This window comes from Cervus canadensis, chromosome 6 (assembly GCF_019320065.1).
Source record: "Cervus canadensis isolate Bull #8, Minnesota chromosome 6, ASM1932006v1, whole genome shotgun sequence".
Classification (NCBI taxonomy): Eukaryota; Metazoa; Chordata; class Mammalia; order Artiodactyla; family Cervidae; genus Cervus; species Cervus canadensis.
Window position 1 is genome coordinate 70,670,401 of NC_057391.1, and position 18,866 is coordinate 70,689,266.

Sequence of the window (18,866 nt, forward strand, 5' to 3'; positions counted from 1 at the left end):
CTGAATCTACCATGTGGTTTGGGAATGCCTTTGTATCAGGTAATTCTCTTTTTCATTTCAACATTATTTCAACCACTGGAAAATACGTATTCCATTGTTTTTAATAGTCGGGCTTTCCTCACTTTGTAAAGCCATTCCTGACCTTCCTCCCTTCCCCCTTTCTCTCTGCTCCTTTGTTGCCTTCTACAAACTTCTATTAATACATGGATGACATAAAATTTGTTCACATGGGTGCCCTTTCTACCAGACTTTGACAGAGCAGGGCCCTGTCTGTTTTTAATCATCAAAATGTAAAGGTGTGGCTCTAAACCAGTCAATAAATGTTACCCGGGGCTAATTAAATCAATGCCTTCACCCGTAAGATTTCCTCTCATATTTGAACTATTTCCCAGAGATGGTTTTGAAAAGGAAGATGGGTGAATATAAAGAGTATAAAAGACAGAGTTTAAGTCTGGATAAAAAAATTAACCCAAGATTACTTATTGCTCAGCAGGCAAGTAATGTCCAACCCTTTGAGAGAGCTAGAAATGCTAAGAAATTTCTCAAATGGATGCATGGCAACAGAACCAGAAAGAAAACACGAGCATAAATGTGGTAAAAACACTGCCTCAAGGACAGAAGCCTGACACTTGAAATGATACAAGGCCAATATGTGCCAAAGCCTGAGGAACTAACAGTCCTGGTTCTCGTTTTTCCATCAGATATGACCCCACGAGAAAGAAACACATGGAAGAAACCACTGACAGAGTAGAAGCAACTACTTTGGACAATATTCTGTAAGCTTTAAGGATGGCAGGATCCATTCTAAATTTCTGAAAATGTGTTGGTAGATTTTGGAGCTGGACAGACACGAGAGACCACCACCAACTCCCTTCATTTACAAGGGGAGAGATGGGGGGCTCAAGGGGGAGCTTACCCAAGTCTCACAGTGTTAAATGGAAGATAAGAAATGAGGACAGTGGCTTCTACTTTATCTGGGGCTATTCCATTACCCACACCACCCGAAGGTGAGTTACATGCTATATTGTTTTCTTTTGTTTACACATAAAGAATCATTTTTCTTTCTTAATTCTAACAGTCTGTAGGTGGTATCTAGACTTTATTTAAATGTTAGAAATGGGTTCTACAACTCCTAGATTTCTTTCATCTGCCACTCTTTTCTTACCCTAACAGGAATAGCAGCTTTCAGAACAGTCCCATCGGTTTTCGGTAATAATGCTGACATCAGAACATACCACCTTAAGTCATCGGTCATACTCGTTTGTAAAACCTAGCTATCAACTTCACTGATATTTCATTAAAAGTACCACCATTTCTCTCACTAATCCTACCGAAGCAATTTCATTTTACAGGAATAAGAAAGAGGAACTGGTGGGAACAGTGACTATTCAACAGGCAGGATTGGAATTAGAGAATCTGAGGACCAGAGGCAGTGGGATATAACACATCTAGCCAATAGAGCTTTTTCAGTCCACAAACAGGAACTCTGGGCTCCTCCCATTGGAGGACTTATTATAAAGTCAAGTACCTAATAATGAAATCATCCAAGTTTAGTTAATAGTATTACTGACTAAACGCTTGCCATGTGTTAGGGACTACTGTTGTTGTTCAGTCAGTAAGTCATGTCTGACTCTTTGCAACCCCATGGACTGCAGCCCACCAGGCTCCTCTGTCCATGGGATTTCCCAGGCAAGATACTGGAGTGGGTTGCCATGTCCTTCTCCAGGGATCTTTCCAGTCCAGGGATGAAACCCCGTCTCCTACAGTGGACGTGGATTCTTTACCACTGAGCCATTGGGGAAGCCCTTTAGGGGTTATACCAAGAGCTTCACATATGTCATCTCCAATCCTCACAAAGTAACCAAAGGGTAGGTATGATACAGATGACGAAAATAAGCAGTAACAGCACCAGGATTTCTACATACAAGGGGCTCACAGGTGGCAAAATGGAAGGGAGTAGAGGATAAGGAGGGACGTAGTTCCAACCCTTCTTATAGAGGTAAATCCCTGTTTACTAGATTGTATGTGTATCTGAGGTGGTGAGAACCCTGATGTACAAACAAAGTATTTTCCTTAGTGGACTATTTGGAGCAGGGTGGGAGGGACTGTAGCCACTCTTCCCTCCATCCTACCCATCTCTTGGCACCTCATGTAAACTGAGGACATTAAGAGACGGAGGGCTCAGGCCAAGGTGATGGAGCAAATAAGTGTGCCAAGAGCTGACATCTGAGCCCAAGTTTGTGTGGTTTCAAAGCCCTTTATCTTTCTACTCTACCATACTACTTCCTTCTCTTTAAATCCCACACTGTCTAGGAATCATGTAAAATTAGTAGCAATTTCACAAATCACAAGATGTGAAAAATAAATTACACCTCCGAGCACCCTAAACTATCATCTAGAAAGTCAATTATCTAATGCCCTAGAATGGCAGGCATGCTACAGATTCAAAACTTCCTAAAACAGGACTTAAGTCATTTTAAGGTACACATTCACAAGCAAATGACAGGAGTCTTTTTTTTTTTTTTTTTAACATTTTTTTGTTGAGGTTTGAGGGTTGTGATGGGTATGGCGGGGGGGATGGACAGTAAAAGAGAAGAGAAAACGGTCTCTCCTTTGAGACTCAAGCTGCTTTAGGACCAAGATGATTCACAGGAATTAATGAATTTTTGAATTATGCCACATACTGGGTTTAAAACTGGATATAGTCCAATAAATCCAATATCTTCATCATAATTTGAGAGCATGAAATGCCCATATTTTAAGAGGGAACATGCTTTCATTCACTCATTCATCAACCTCCAGGTAGGCCGGGACTAGGATATTACAGAGGCCACAGAGATGTTCGTGGCATAGTTCCTGCTGAGCAGTATTCAGGGGTCCCCAATCTTTTTGGCCAGGGACCAGTTTCATGGAAAACTATTTTTCCATGGACTAGAGGGCGGGGGTAAGTGTTTCAAGATGATTCAATTACATTACATTTACTGTGCACTTTATTTCTAATCTAATGCTGCCACTGATCTGACAGGAGGTACCAGTCTGTGGCCCAAAGGCTAGGGACCCCCTAGAAGTAGTTATAATCTAAATAGAAAAATCAAATAAATGTCTGAAAGGATTAAAGAAGAGCCAATGAACAAATTCTAAAAGGCTGGGTTGTCAGGAAGTGGTAGAACTGAAGGAAGGAGAAAACACTGGACTTTTCAGGAACCAATGGTAGCACTTTAAGCCAGCTCTTGAAGGCAAGGGGGGTAACCAGAATTAGAGGCAGAGGGCCAGGGAATTCACAAAGGTCCGGGAAGAGGGGAAAAGACAGGCTATTAGAGAACAAATCCACAAATACATAGATGTTCTCACACAAGGGCAGACTGATATGCGTACAAAGATATTCATGGGGTTATGGTTAAATACATTATGGCACATCCACACAATGAAATGCAGCTATAAAAATGAATGAGGCAGCTTTGTATGTACTGATGTACTTATGTAAGAAAAGAAAGCAAGATACAGAGAGTGTGTATAGTATACTACCATTTGTGTGATTACAAAAGATAATATTTATACATATAGGCTTGGATATGCTTCAATAATCATAGACTATCCACGGAAAGATGCAGAAGAAAGTTATAAACAGAGGATAACTCTGTTGGCTGAGAACACATGTAGGTTAAAACCAAGGGACTATGCTCTGAAGAAGCAGGTGGACTAGAGAAGATCCTAGGTATCAGGGTAAGAGGGCTGGAGAGCAGGCAAACTCTAGAGCCAAGGTTTCTCACCAGTGGCATTACTGACATTTGAGCCAGATAATTCTTTGTTACAGGGGCTGTTCTGTGCATTTTAAGAGGTTTAACAGTATTCTTGGCCTCTACCCCTTAGATGCTGGTAGCACCCCCCTCCCAACCCTGATTGCAGCTCCCAAAAACGTCTCCAATGTTAAGGTGCCCTGGCAGGGAAAATCACCCCTGGTTGAGAACCACTGCTCAAGAGCCACAATGTAAAAATGTAAACAGTTAATGTACAAAACACTGTTTTACATTCCTGTAAATTAATAAATGCAATATACACTGCGATATGGATCTGAGGACTATACTGGACATTGTTTTGAAATGACCTTCATATATGTATCATAGTTTCTCAAGTTGTGATAATTCAGGTCCCTTCCCAAATCTGAAAACTATTCATTTTTAACCAAAACTACTCCATCACAGATGTCTCTTTTCTGCATTTGTTGAATACAAGTGATACAAGTTACACAAAAAGACTAAGTACATTTTCAGCAGTACACAGAGGGTGAGCCAGATTCCCCAATGGGCTTCCCAATGATGCACCGACCCCCTTAGATCTCTTTGGCATAATTTCAGGAGTTAATAGACCAGAGCCACCACCTCCAAATAGCTTGTGCTCTCTAGACCCAAGATCTTCTAGGAGGCCAAGGAAATCTAACAGCAGACTGTATTTTGGCTCAGCTTTTGAAAAACTAATATAATTATTGATACAATAAGAACATAATTTCTTATATTATACTAATGTTTCTTCTCATAACTTTTAACGACCACACAAAGTACAAGACGCTGTTCAAAACTAATGAAAGACATAATTCCTGACTGCAAGATTATAAAATGAATGATTAGTTTATAAAGCCAAGAGAGGCTTTATCTAGGTTCTTTATCACAATTTCATGAAGTTTAAAGCCATTTCTAATATACCACAATGAATGGGGAGAAAAAAAATCAAGGCATCCAACAGGCTTGTATATTTTTCGAACACAGATCTAAAACTTTTGTTGATTCTCCTGTGTCTTTTCTTTTCCCAATGCCAGAAATCCAGTAACACTCTGGCAATCTTGGTTTCGTATTTTGAAGTCAATGATTCCTCCAATACTGTTGTAGGTGAAAAGTTCTGGATTTCATTCTCATGAAATCATGCTCTTCAAATTCTAGCATTGTGCCGACTACTTGTGCTTAGCTCTCAGAAGGCTGGCTCTCATTTGTGGAGGTGACCTCCCGTGACCTGACTCTGCAGTAAATACACCTGTGCGTCCTTATGGAAGGTGCTTACATGTGTCCGCGGCGAAAAAAAGAAACTCACCATTCTAACTACTTCAGGGTAAGTCTGCTCTGTCAAACAGCCTCTGCTTATTGTAATGTAGTCCACCAGTTCATTAAGAGTGGAGCGCTTGTATTCTTTCATTTTAAGATCAGATAGCGTGTCCATGAAGTCAAAAATGACACAGCACTGCTGAAGTTTCTTTAGGAACAGTTCAGGCTGCTCTGAGGATGGAACGTCTAAGAAAAAAAAAGGAAATGGTGTAAGTCTGTCGTCAATTTCTAGGTAACAGGAATTCTCTGTGAAAGTTAACTTCAAAAGCAAGCTCAAAAAAATAAGAATTCACATGACAACAGTGTTCTTTTAAAACAGTTACACATGGACAGGAGGAAATACCATATCCACTACTTCAGAGACCTTGTCTGCAGAAACTACATGGTACCAACACAATTGACAGCATTTGCTATTTCGCCACCAAAGATTGACCAAAATCCCAAGAGCCCTTAGAGAGTTGCAGCAAATTTTAACCAAAAACATCCCAATGTCTACACTCTTAAGCCAAAAACACTGGAAAAGGTCAAACGTTCCATTATAAGGTAGACACAGAATTTTTCACTGTTGGTTTAAATTAATTTTACTAAAAAACTTAAAAGCAGAAATGTCAGTTGATTCATTTTAATTTCACGCTGACATCCTTGGTATTTAAGGTGACTGTTGTGAGTATTTATATTTTTTGTTTTGTTTTGGCTTGGTATCTCTGAAGCTTTCTTGTCAAAGACACTCAAAAGATCAACAGAATGAAGCAATATAGACTCTCAAAAAGGGCACATCCATAATAGGACAATGCAAGCAAACTCTACTTAAACCTAGGCTCTCCCTCTTGACCCATCTTCCTCTCTTACAGGAGAGAAAACCACTAACATGTTCATTAATATGTTCTCAGAATAAACATCTGTTCTTTTCCTACAAACAGCAGGTCAGACATTTGGTTTGGTGTCGCTAAAAACTACGTAGAAATTCTACACTAAATTCCCCAGCTAGAATGGAAACCTGACCTAGAGTTGGACTTGAAAGACACCAACTAATGGTAAATAGTTCATTCCACTTCTATCTTCTTTCTACTACTTTATTCCACCAAACTGGAGCCTCTCTGGAAAGGTAATGATATTATGACAAGAGAACTTCTGCTGCGATCCAAGGCGATTAACTCATAATCCTCAGAACACTCTCTGAGGTAAGCAGGTGCCATCATTATTACTATTCTCCATTTTTCACAAAGAAAATTAGAGACAATCATGGAGGTCCCACAATGAATGAGTCGTGAAGCCAGGCACAGCACCCAAGTCTCTAACCACACTCCCATCTCCCTTCTTTACAATTCAAGAGGGACTGGAACCATGTTTGTCCAGTCACTTGCAACCATCCCCAGCTGCCAATCTCCCAGGAAATGCACTGCAATGGCCTTGCAGCACGGGCCACCTGATTCCCGGAGTGAGTGCAAAGGCTAACAGCACCCATCTTACACAGTCACCGGCAGCCCCAGCAGAGGGCAGACAGGGCCAGACTGCGAGTCACGGGATCCACCTGGCTCCTCCTCTCCAAGCCCCCTCTCCTCCTCACAACCCACAGCCCAAGTGCCAGCCCATGGACCCGGGACCTCATGGATCATTCTCCCCAAAACTGATGTCAACTTTAGGTGAAGCACAACGGTATCTGAAAGTATCACATTTCTCTACCAGATATAAGGGAAGAAGAAATAGCTGATCATTTTTAAAGGTATATAGCACCACTGCTATTCTCAGCAAAAACAAGTTAAATATTTAGAAAGTATTCTCAACCAGTTGCCCCTCTCACCACCACCCCCCAAAGTTACCCCAAAAGTCTAACATATTGATTTAGTAACGTCAAAGAATTTGAATTAAGCCATGAGATGTCTTATTCTATTCCCCTAAACTTAATCACTTTCAAAACATCTAAGCTTTATAAGGACTAAATCACACAAACCAAGTGTTTTCTTTAATTGCTATCTCCTTCAGGTGTTTACATAAACAAACAAAAACTAACAAGGCTGCTTATCAACATGACTATATATCCTTAACCAATGGCTAACTACATGAACATAACCATCATGGTTAATTACTGAAGTCTTCTAAGTTCTACATCAGACCCCACACCTCAAAGTGGAAGAGGAGTTTTGACGCTGCACAGAGAACAAGAAAAGGCTTATTAATGTATTAAAGTCTTTAGGACAAATTTTAATGAATCCTATTTTTGATACAGTAATTTTGATAAAGCTTAAAAACCAGACCATGTACAAGGAAAACTCCTTAACTCAGCACACATGCATTATAAAAGCATGTATAAATGACAGTTTTTCCTCCAAAAAGCAAATCATCATTTAAGCAGTGACAACAATGATTATTCTTTGTGGTCAGTGCAATGATACTCAAATAATTCACATTTGGCTATCTAAAAAAATGCAGGCAGTTAACATTTAGTCCTCTTTCTTAATTTTAAACAACTGAAATGTATTCTCTTTTAATCCAAATTGCTATAATGTCAAAGACAAATGTGAAGCAGGCTATCCAACTGCCCAATAATGATAATTAACTCACATTTATTGACCACTATTGGACATAAATACTGGGTAATATTCTAAGCACTTTACATATTTTATATCTCACTCAGTCCCAACAATAACCCTATGCAAGAGGTACTATTTCCCACTTAACAGATGAGGAAACCAAGACACAGAGAGATTCAGTGACCTACGCAGAGTCTTAGAGCTAATAAGCAGTGGAGAAAGGATTCAAACTCAAGCTAACTGACTCCAGAGCCTGAACTCTTCACTCTGTGCAACAATCAAACTCAGTGAAACATGGGAGTAATACCATATTCCATAGAGAGGGTATGCACAAAGAGAAAAGAGGAAGAACACAGAAAGAAAACAACCAATTAATTTCCATCATGCCCTCAATATAAAGTATGGTGCTGAACCCTGCCAGCCCTTTCCCAGAGATTAACACACACAGCAACAAGCTACGTTTTATCCTTTATCACAGACTAAATTCCTCTAAAATAACCTCCTTCCCCTAAATGTAAGAACTTAAATAATCAAGACTGAAGAAAAAAAGGAGAGTCAAGACAAAGAAAAAAAGGGAATGGTGTCCTCAAAGAACCAATCCCATTATAACAATATTTAAAAATTGTGTTTTCATTTGTGCTGAAGGATGCCCTAACTCACAATGGTCCAAGCATAGGGCTCTCGTTTGGCCCTCAGACCGCCCCACACGGCGGTGCTGCTCCCACCCGCCTTGCCCTCATCTTCCCTAGTTCCAGCAGGATGTAAGAGTAGAATGTGAAAAGGGAGGACCGGCCAGGATCAGAGACGGAACACTGAGTGGTGCAGACGGTTCCAGTGATGTCAGATTAATGTCTACAGAACCAGTCCCAGGAGCAGATACAAATATTCTTTTTTAAAGAAACATGAGTAAAAAAAGGATCAGGTACTAGCCCATAAAGAAAATCTCATAAATGACAAAAAGAAGAAATCAGACAAGCAGTACATTTTGGCTACACGCAGTAACACTAGATTTTAGCAACTCAAAACTACCCACCTCCTAAATCCAAGCCACCTGAGAATTGAAACATTCAGTAACTTAGATGAAGAAAAAAAAATTATAGACATTTCAAAATAAATGTAAACTAGAAAAACTAAGGGTCACTGCAGAGTCCCAAAGCACGCCAGGCAGTGGGCGCTTGTGTAGTCCCTCTTCCATGGGAGCCTCCGTCCTGCACAGACCGTCCCTACCCCCAGGAGAGGGATTCCATAAAACCATAACCATAAATAATGAAGAATCAGTAAGTGGTTATATAATACCATGAAGGTCATTAGCACAACAACCCATCCATCCAATGTTAGTATTTGTTTGAAGGGAAGAGTTAACTGATCTAATGATCTTAGCTTGGTAAGATTTCATAAGGTCAGATTCCACTATTCTGGAACAACTCTTAGAATTTAAGCTGATTTCCAGAATATGTTCCTCACCCAAGAAGATAATGTAATGACCAGTTAAATGGTCGATCTTCATGACACTTGCATTTCGAACTGTAGTGTCCTCATCTTTCCTTTTCAGCATTAGTCATTTTCTCACACATGCTTTTTTTCTATCACCATCTCTCAGCATCCTCCTATCAATTTTCATTAGTAAGTTGAAATGATTACTCTCACCTCCAAGGTGTTCATACCCAAAGAATTTTAAAAGTTACAAGCCCCAAAGTAATGGGAAAACAGGCACAGAATTCAACAGTACAGAAAGGATGCAAGTTCAGATTAAGAGCCAAAGATTCTCCTTATATCTAAAGAATAGTCAACGGGTGTTATACACACTTAGTTATACATGTAATACACGCATGCAGACACACACACACCACTCACCCTCATTATGATTTCAAGGGATGGATGTTTATTATTTGTTTATAACTGGAAGAACACTCTTTCCTCCCTAATCAAGAGCTTACATTATTCCACCCCTTCTAAAGTCTGGGACACAGAATCATGGACCCAATATCAACGCATCTTCTCTGAGGGCCTGACTCAATTTTGGACTTTGCAAAGAAGAAAGCAGCAAAGGCAGAAGAAATGAAACATGAGCTCAATGTCCTTTGGGTTTGGTACTCTGGGACTCCAGTTAAACTTAATTGTTGAAAATCACTGCAACTTGCAAATAAATACGCCAACTGAGTAAATAAAGAAAGCCCACATCATTAAATTCATTAGCCACGATCTCACAGGAAGAAAGCAGATTGGTTTTTAGGAAAAAAAAATAAGAGATGTGGGCTGATAATGCATTTACACATAAGCTGTTTAAATGTATGTAGATAAATATTTTCATAAAATGGTCATGTTTCTACTGGAAGTTAAGCAGTAACATTGTTTGAGCTCCTAATGAATAATATTTATAATCAGTTATGTCCATTCAAAAGATCTGGGAAAAAAAATTCTAAATTAACAATGCTTTTCACCTGAAAACACCCTAAGCTATTCCTCCTGTAGCCCTTTTACATCCATTTCCCCGACTCAAACAACAACAACAAAAAGAACCGAAAGCACTCAGCATGTCACTGTGGTCTCTGATCCCCCACCTCCTCCTCTAGAACCTTCCCCACGGCAAACACATCCCCATCCAAGTGTGCTATGAGTCCCTTACACATGACCCTTCAAAACTTCAACAAAGTCACAGGATTGCATCCGTATGGGTATATGAGAATGTATTTACAGAAAACTGGTCTCACAGCAGTGAGAAGAGCTTGCCTGAGCATTGAAGACTGAAGTGTGGTATGTTAGCAGATGTGTTTAAGGACCTAAAGTAACGGTCTCTCAGTCGTGTCTGACTCTTTGCGACTGCGTTGACTGCAGCCTGCCAGGTTCCTCTGCCCGTGGGATTTTCCAGACAAGAATACTGGAGTGGGTTGCCATTTCCTTCTCCAGGTTTCTTCCCAACCCAGGGATCAAACCCAGGTCTCCTGCACTGCAGGCAGATTCTTTACTACTGAGCCACCAGGGAAGCCCCCACTTTTGTCATACCTACTTCAAAAACAAACCTAAAAAGAATCCTATTTTATTCATGGAACTATGCTTCTATTAGGAACTGCTTTTGATACTTGAAAAAAAAAATCAGATATAGCCAACAATATTTCATCAAAATAAGACCACTATAAATCCTTATAATGAACCAAATAATAAAATTAGACTTCATGTCCTATAAACTGAACCCAAGCATACCATGTTGGTAACACAAGACAGTCCCAGATAAATAAGCAAATAAGAAACTGATGTGAGCTAAAATAAGTATTAAGTATCTGACCATTCCAACTATTTTATTACTGTGTTTCAAGTAGTGGCTCCAAAGACGTTTATTGTTGATGATGCTTCCACTACAAGGTATTTATATTTCATAAAAGTGTCTTGTGTGATTTCAGTGTGTGGCCACAGCTGAAGACCACTGTTCTTAAAGTAACCACTTTAAAATCCTTCTTTCACCCCCTTCACCTTTGAAATTTGCCCTCAGTGTATTTAAAGCTAACAGTGAAAACTTTTGGTTTTCAACCAAAGGAAGGTCCCTGGCAACACCTACAACAGTGAAAGTATTCCTTCTTGGCCCTGGCTATAAATATGTGAATTTAGAGTTGGCTGCTTTCACAACTCTTCACAACCTATTAGGAAGGTCGAAAAACACTTTGGTGATTATTAGCACACACTTTTTTTAGATTCAAAAACATGTCACATAGAACTACTACAACAATAAAAAACAGTATAAAAAGAAGACCAAGGTGTTAAGTATTAAACAACAAACTGAAAGGCAGTTAAGACCAGTATTGATATTTTAAGGTTAAAAGAATGATGACAATGATAAGGAACATTCACTACTGCAAAGCGCTGTACTAAGCTCTTGACACACATTATCCAATTTAATCCCTAGAATATCTTATGAGTGGCCACTATTAATATCCCAGTTTTTCAGATTAAAAAAAAAAACAAAAAACAGAGCCTAGACAGCTAGGTCACCTGCCCAATATCACCCACTACTAAGGGTTGTAGCCAGTATCCAAACCCAGATAGTCTTAATCCAGTGCCCACACCAAGAGCAATGATGACGATGACTGGGATAAAGAAAAGCAATTCACTACTACCACCACCACCACCACCGGAGCAATGGATAAACTATCGTGACTGGTTATCTGTTTAAGAAAAGTATCTAAAAGTAAAGGAAAATCTGATAGACTTTTCTACAAGTATTTACACATTTTAAAACTTTAACATAAGTGAACAATGGCAGGTGGATAAAGTTTTAAATAATAATATATTAATTATTCTTCCTAATTTGGACAATCAACATGTGTTATTACTCTTTCATGGATCTCTCCAGTTATCCCTTCCCCAAAGCTGACAAATATGTACATGCCAGTTTATAAGCAATAGCCAGAGGTCTCCACTAATGCAGAACAGTGCCCTCAGCACCAAAACCACAGGACTCAGAGCTATCGTATTGTTTCAACACTGTGTTCTAATCAGAATAAACGGGAAACACACACATGCACCCACACATACAAAACTTCTAATAAACATGCTTCCAATTTTTCACAGTTCTCCCTCATGCTTTACCTTCTAATGCCAAGGCCGGCACTATAACTTGTAAGGACAAGAAAAATAAAACATTTAAAAATTCCTAGTTACAGATGTAGATTACTTTTCTGCCACCAAACTTATTCGCAGGATAGAAGCCACCACAGCCTCTGACTGACCCAGTCTCTCTACTATCAGTTCATTACCATTTGCAGAGATGAGACTAGGAAAATAGGAACCAAGGCCTTTTAAATAAAAGGAATTCCTGAAGCATGCTGGGCTACGTTAAAAAAATAAAATAAGAACTGCAAGAATTATAGAATGTTCTAAAGTATCCCTGACAGTGTCTCCCTCTGAAGATTTTACCAGTAAAATTATTAAGAAAAAGAGGTTGACTTTCTTCTATTTCAGGAAAAGACATTAAAATAATAACTAGATAACACTTATTTCCACTATAATTTCCTAAAATGAAAGGACCGTTAAGGATAGAAAAAGAAGAGAAAGCTCAAACTTAGAATAAAAAATAATCCTTCCTTAAAAAGGAGGGTGGCAATTCTCCACACATACGTACACACATGCATACACATCTACACACGTGTGAGCACATGCAATTCTCCACACATACGTACACACATGCATACACATCTACACACGTGTGAGCACATACACACACAGTCATGTACTCTCTCTCAATCTTCTTTCCCTTCTACTTATTTTTCATCTTGCCCAGTACCAGCAACAACTCTTCCACTGGTCTCCTGCATTTGGGAACCTCTGGGCCACATCACTTCTTTGTTTCAACATTTCTCTAGGAGTGTGGATAACAGTCTCAGCCGTAATGACAGTACTAATTCCAACTGTATTTAGACGGCTGTAAACACTTAGAAGATAATCATACACCCTGCACGGGTTATAGGACCATCTCACTTTAGAGCAGCCAAGAAGTCCTGAAATCCCGTAACATAAAACCCCCATAAAACCTTATATATAACTCCACTGAAGGACTTGCCACATTACATTAGGACCACTTTTTTTTTTTTAAGCCAATGAATCATGTGTCTTGTTCCTCTTTTAACGGCCCCCAAAAGAAGTTTCTGGAACATAGTAGGTACATAATAAATGCAGGTTGACTTTATAAACCAAATCTTATTTTCCTCTACTTTCAATGGTAAATTACAGCTTTATTCCTCTAGAAAAAAAATTATACTGAAGAGGAAAAAGTTTAATATATTTAATAGAATAAATTATTTCCTAATATTTTAATAATATCAAGTCACAAAATGCAAATTTTAAAACTAAGATGGAGTAAGTATAATAAGTCAGACAGAAAAAGACATATTGGAGGTTACCACTTATATGTGAAATCTAAAAAAGTCAAACTCAAAGAAACAGAAACTAGAACGGTGGTTACCAGAGGTGGAGGGGTGGAGGAAATGGAGAGATGATGGTCAAAGAGTATTAACTTCTAGTTATAAGATAAACAGGTTTTGGGGATCTGATGCACAGCATGGTATAATAGTAAATAAGGCTACATTATATACCTGAAAGCTGCTAAAAGAACAGATTTTAAATGTTCTCACCACAAAAAAGAAATAGAATTATGTGACCAGATGGAGGTGTTAGCTAACACCACGGTGGTAATCACTTTGCAAAATATAAGCATAGAAAATCAACATAACGTACACCTTAAACTTATACAGTGTTATAGATCAATTATATCTCAAGAAAACTAGAAATAAATAAAATTTTAAAACTAGGTTGGTTTTTAATGACACAATATTTATGAATGTTTTAAAAAAGTGCAGCTTACTTGACAAAAACCTAAGTTCTTTGAACCATCTGCCCCTATTACTATATAAAAAGATTATGTCTCACTTTCTAACACTTTCTTCAAAAAAAAAAAAAAATACAGGTTGACTTTTAAAATCAAACAGAATGAGGCAAGAATACTGGAGTGGGCTGCCATGCCCTCCTCCAGGAGATCTTTCCAACCCAGGGATTGAACCCAGGTATTGCACATTGCAGGCAGATTATTTACCGTCTAAGCCACCTGTAAGATGGATTTTCAGCAAATACTTGAAGATAAGGTAATCAGAGAGTGTCTGAAGGGCAAGTGCATGAGCACAGGGACAATAAATCCAGGGGTCATGGCAGGAGGGCATGCAGATGAATCTGAGTATCAGCAAAGAGGCAAACAAGGCTGGAGCCTGAGCGCAAAGTGGGGTGATTGGTCAGAAGAGTAAGGGACGAGGGGCTGCAGGAGATCATGTCAGGCCTTGAAAACCACAGCAAGGACTTTGGCCTTGACTCCAATCCCTGGAGTAGGAAATGGCAACCCACTCCAGTATCCTTGCCTGGAGAATCCCATGGACAGAGGAGCCTGGTGGGCACAGTCCATGGGGTCACAAAGAGTCAGACACCACTGAGCCTGCACACAAGGCTTCCAGTTCTGAAGTGGAATCACACTTTTACAGTTTAATAAGAGACACTGGACGAGCCACTTACTTTCTGAGCATTAGTCTCCCTATCTGTAAAATGTACTGCACAGGGTGCAGCGAGGAGTAAATGAATTAAGTGTTCTGTAGGCTGTTAAGTCCCTTCCAAAAGCACTTTCAAAAAGTTACCATTTACTTCACAAATATCGTATCTACAGCATATGGTATTGAATAAATTCGCTATTTTAAATCCTATTAAAACTGTTTTCTGTATAGAAAGGTTTACATTTGCTTTTTCAGCACATCTTCATTAGTATTTTAAAAACATATACAAAATACATTCTGAAGTGTTTTCAGAAACATTAATTTTTGAAATTTTATTCTAATAATATCAAACTTCAATTAAACAAAGGCCATCTCTTTAAAACCCTAAGATAATGATAATTTGTCTTCTCTTCTACATTTGGATTTTAAGACAAGGAGTAAATTATGAAAATCTTACTCTGATAAAAAGTAACTAATAGAACAAATTTCCGGGATATGTCCAAGAGTCAGCATTGTTGATGCCCAAATTTCAGCCAGGTTCAAATATATGAGCAACAAAAATCTTCTAAAAGACTATTTTCACTTATTCCATGATTATAAGGTAAGAAATAAATTAATGGGATTACAGGTTTTTTCAACAAGCACTTACCCTTCAACTGACCCTCCCCCACCAAAAGAAAAAAAAATGCATTACTTTCAAGGATTCAGTTAATTGAGCACCACTAACCCCACCTCTTCCCCAGGGATTACTTCTACAAGGGATAAAAAATGGCCTATCTACTTTCCATTTGTTTTGAGGATTAACATCAGTGGGAATCAGTTCAGAATGAGATGAACCTTAGCTATTTTAACGGTATGATATGAAGTTAAAAACAAATTAAATAGATAGACATCATATTAATATCAATTAAGCCCATGTCTGCTATTTACCCACCACTACCTCTATTTCACAACTTAGAGCTGACACCAAAGACATCATTAAACTTTAAAAAAAGAAAAAAAAAAGATTTAAAATACAAAAAAAGAGTCAATCCAGTGTTGCAATGCCAGCTTAGAGATGCTATTTCTGAACCTCAGCTGGGAGTTTTAAATATGAGACCTTAAGCTCCTGAGAGTGACACAGGACTGAGTACAGTGAAATGACCTCTAATCCCAACAGTAACAAAGGGCCTATATGTATAATTAAAGTCATAATCTGGACAATAAAATCCAGCGATGGCAGGCAGTACACCTCACTAATTGTGGAATGTGCCTATACTTCATGCAAAGCATATTACTTAATGAATAGAAATTGAAGATAAATGTAAAGCCCATATACATATAAGGTTTGATGAAATGCAAAATTCAAATTTGAAACACCATACTGAGAAAAATGAAGTCAATTTTGAAAACTTATTTCCTATTATGTATAAAAACAGTAGTTAAGTATAAAAGAACAAACAGGAACTTACACATATGTATTCATGTATCATGTACATATGTATGTATAAATACAACTGTGAGTGCATGATTCCAAAATGGAAACTTAGAAAACAGTAATACAAAGATTTTGTAAAGACACAGAATGAATCTGCAAAGCGTAACAGCTTCAGAGCAGAGAAGCATTTTTAAAACACTGAACGGTAAGATATATCAATTAGAACGAGGATATTTACAACATAACTCCCTTCTTTGCTACTGACTTCCTGGCCACAAAAATCTGTCACCAAAGGTAGGAAGAGTCACTGAAACCTAAAGATAAGCATGCTAATGATGCAACTCTAAGCACAAGTGTTTTTACTGAATCGAGATATAATTCAGCATTCTACAACCAAAGCAGTACTCTAGGGCTTGGCTAATGTCACTGGGTAGTACAAATATTTTCTCTTCAGTTATACTAAAAACAACTTTTTGGAAACATATTCTATAATTGTATCTTCCACTTAAGAAGGCAGACCAAATGTGAGAAATAAGATCTGGGGTTAATAAGAGTGATAAACACTAAACTGGACACTTAAGTCTACTATCTCAAAAGTCTGTCAGTTATAATTCTGAAGGAACATTACACAAATGTTTACAATTTCAAATTAAACTGATTTCCTTCAGCACAAGTGGAAACTTTCTGCATTCACTATACCAGATGGCTGAGATTATTCTGCGGGTTCCACGCTCTGAAGTCAGGGGTCTGGGCTCTAAGCAGACTCCACTGTCTGCCGCTTGTCAGTTTGGAGCACTTTGCCAGTTTGTCAGTTTGGGTGACAGTTAAGGCAACGGACTACAAAATCAGACTGCTGGATTCCAAGCCTGTCCTTGCCACTTCCTAGCCAGAGAATCAGAGGTGAGACTCAGTGTATCGATTCCCTCAGTAATGAGGGCATAATAGTTGTTGTTTAGTCACTAAGTCATGTCCAACTCTTGCAAACCCACAGCATGTGGCCCACCAGACTCTTCAGTCCATGGGATTCCCCAGGCAAAAATACTGGAGCGGGTAGCCATTTCCTTCTCCAGGAGATCTTTCCCACCCAGGGATCAAATCCACATCTCCTGCTTTGGCAAGTGGATTCTTTACCACTGAGCCACTAGGGAAATCCCTTAAAAGCAGTTATTGTTGTTCAGGTGCTAAGTTCTGTCTGACTCCGCAACCCCATAGACTGCAGTACACCAGGCTTTCCTGTCCTTCACCATCTCCCAGAGGTTGCTCAAACTCAAGTCCATCGAGTTGATGATGCCATCCAACCATCTTATCCTCTGCTGTCCCCTTCTCCTCCTGCCTTCAATCTTTCCTAGCATCAGGGTCTTTTCAAATGAGTCAGTTCTTTGCACCACGTGGCCAAAGTATTGGCGCTTCAGCTTCAGCATCAGTCCTTCCAATGAATATTCAGGGTTGATTTCCTTAGGACTGAATGATTTGATCTCCTTGCTGTCCAAGGGACTCTCAAGAAGTCTTCTCCAGCACCACAGCTTGAAAGTATCAATTCCTCAGTGCTCAGCCTTCCTCATGGTCCCACTCTCATATCCTTACATGACTACTGGAAAAAAACCATAGCATTTCTAGAAAGACCTTTCTCAGCAAAGTGATGTCTCTGTTTTTTAATACGCTGTCAAGGTTTCTCATAGCTTTTATTCCAAGAAGCAAGCATCTTTTAATTTCATGGCTGCAGTCACCGGCCGCAGTGATTTTGGAGCCCAAAAAAATAAAGTCCGTCACTGTTTCAATTGTTTACCCCTCTACTTGCCATGAAGTAATGGGACTGGATGCCATGATCTTTGTTTTCTGAACGCTGAATTTCAAGCCAGCTTTTTCACTCTCTTCTTTTACCTTCATCAAGAGGCTCTTTAGTTCCTCTTTACTTTCTGTCACTAGGGTAGTATCATCTGTATATCTGAAGTTGTTGATATTTCTCCTGGCAATTTTGATGCGAGACTGTGATTCATCCAGCCTGGCATTTCACACTGATGTACTCTGCAGAGAAGTTAAATAAGCAGGCTGACAATATACAGCCTTGATGTACTACTTTCCCAATTTTAAACCAGTCCATTGTTCCATGTCCGGTTCTGTTATTTCTTGACCTGCACACAGGTTTCTCAGGAGGCAGATACAGTGTTTCCATCTGGTATCCCCATCTCTTTAAGAATTTTCCACAGTTTGCTGTGATCCACAGAGTCAAAAGCTTTATCATAGTCAATGAAGCACAAGTAGATGATTTTCTGAAATTCTGTTGCTTTTTCTATGATCCAACAGATGTTGGCAATTTGATCTCTGGTTCCTCTGCATTTTCTAAATCCAGCTTGAACATCTGGAATTTCTCAGTTCACGTACTACTGAAGCCTAGCTTGGAGGATTTTAAGCATAACCTTGCTAGCATGTGAAATGAGTGCAATTGTGCCAAACATTCTTTGGCATTGCCTGTCTTTGAGACTGGAATAAAAACTGACCTTTTCCAGTCCTGTGGCCACAGCTGAGTTTTCCAAATTTGCCAGCATATGGAGTGCAGCACTTTAAGAGCATCATCTTTTATGATTAGAAATAGCTCAGCTGGAATTCTATTACCTCCACTAGCTTAAGAGTAGTAACTACCTCATATGATTGACTTAAGGATTAAGTGAGTGAATAAAAATAAAAACACATAGAACAATGTCTGGAACACTTTAGGTGCTCAATAAACTTTAGCTGCTACATTGCTATTGCTAAAAAGCACTGCTGAACCTTAAAATCCTTTGCAAAATGAATCTAAGAATAG

The 18,866-nt window shown here is 38.9% G+C and overlaps 1 protein-coding gene across 3 annotated transcripts in view; it reads right to left on the bottom strand.

Moving 5' to 3' along the window:
* Window positions 1-18,866, bottom strand: part of PPP2R5E (protein phosphatase 2 regulatory subunit B'epsilon) — a 149,577-nt gene that overhangs the window by 66,675 nt on the left and 64,036 nt on the right. For all 3 annotated transcript variants that reach the window (XM_043472250.1, XM_043472248.1, XM_043472249.1), the window contains exon 3: window positions 5,083-5,279. In XM_043472250.1, coding sequence (XP_043328185.1) covers window positions 5,083-5,279 — 197 coding nt within the window. The remainder of the gene's footprint in view (window positions 1-5,082; window positions 5,280-18,866) is intronic.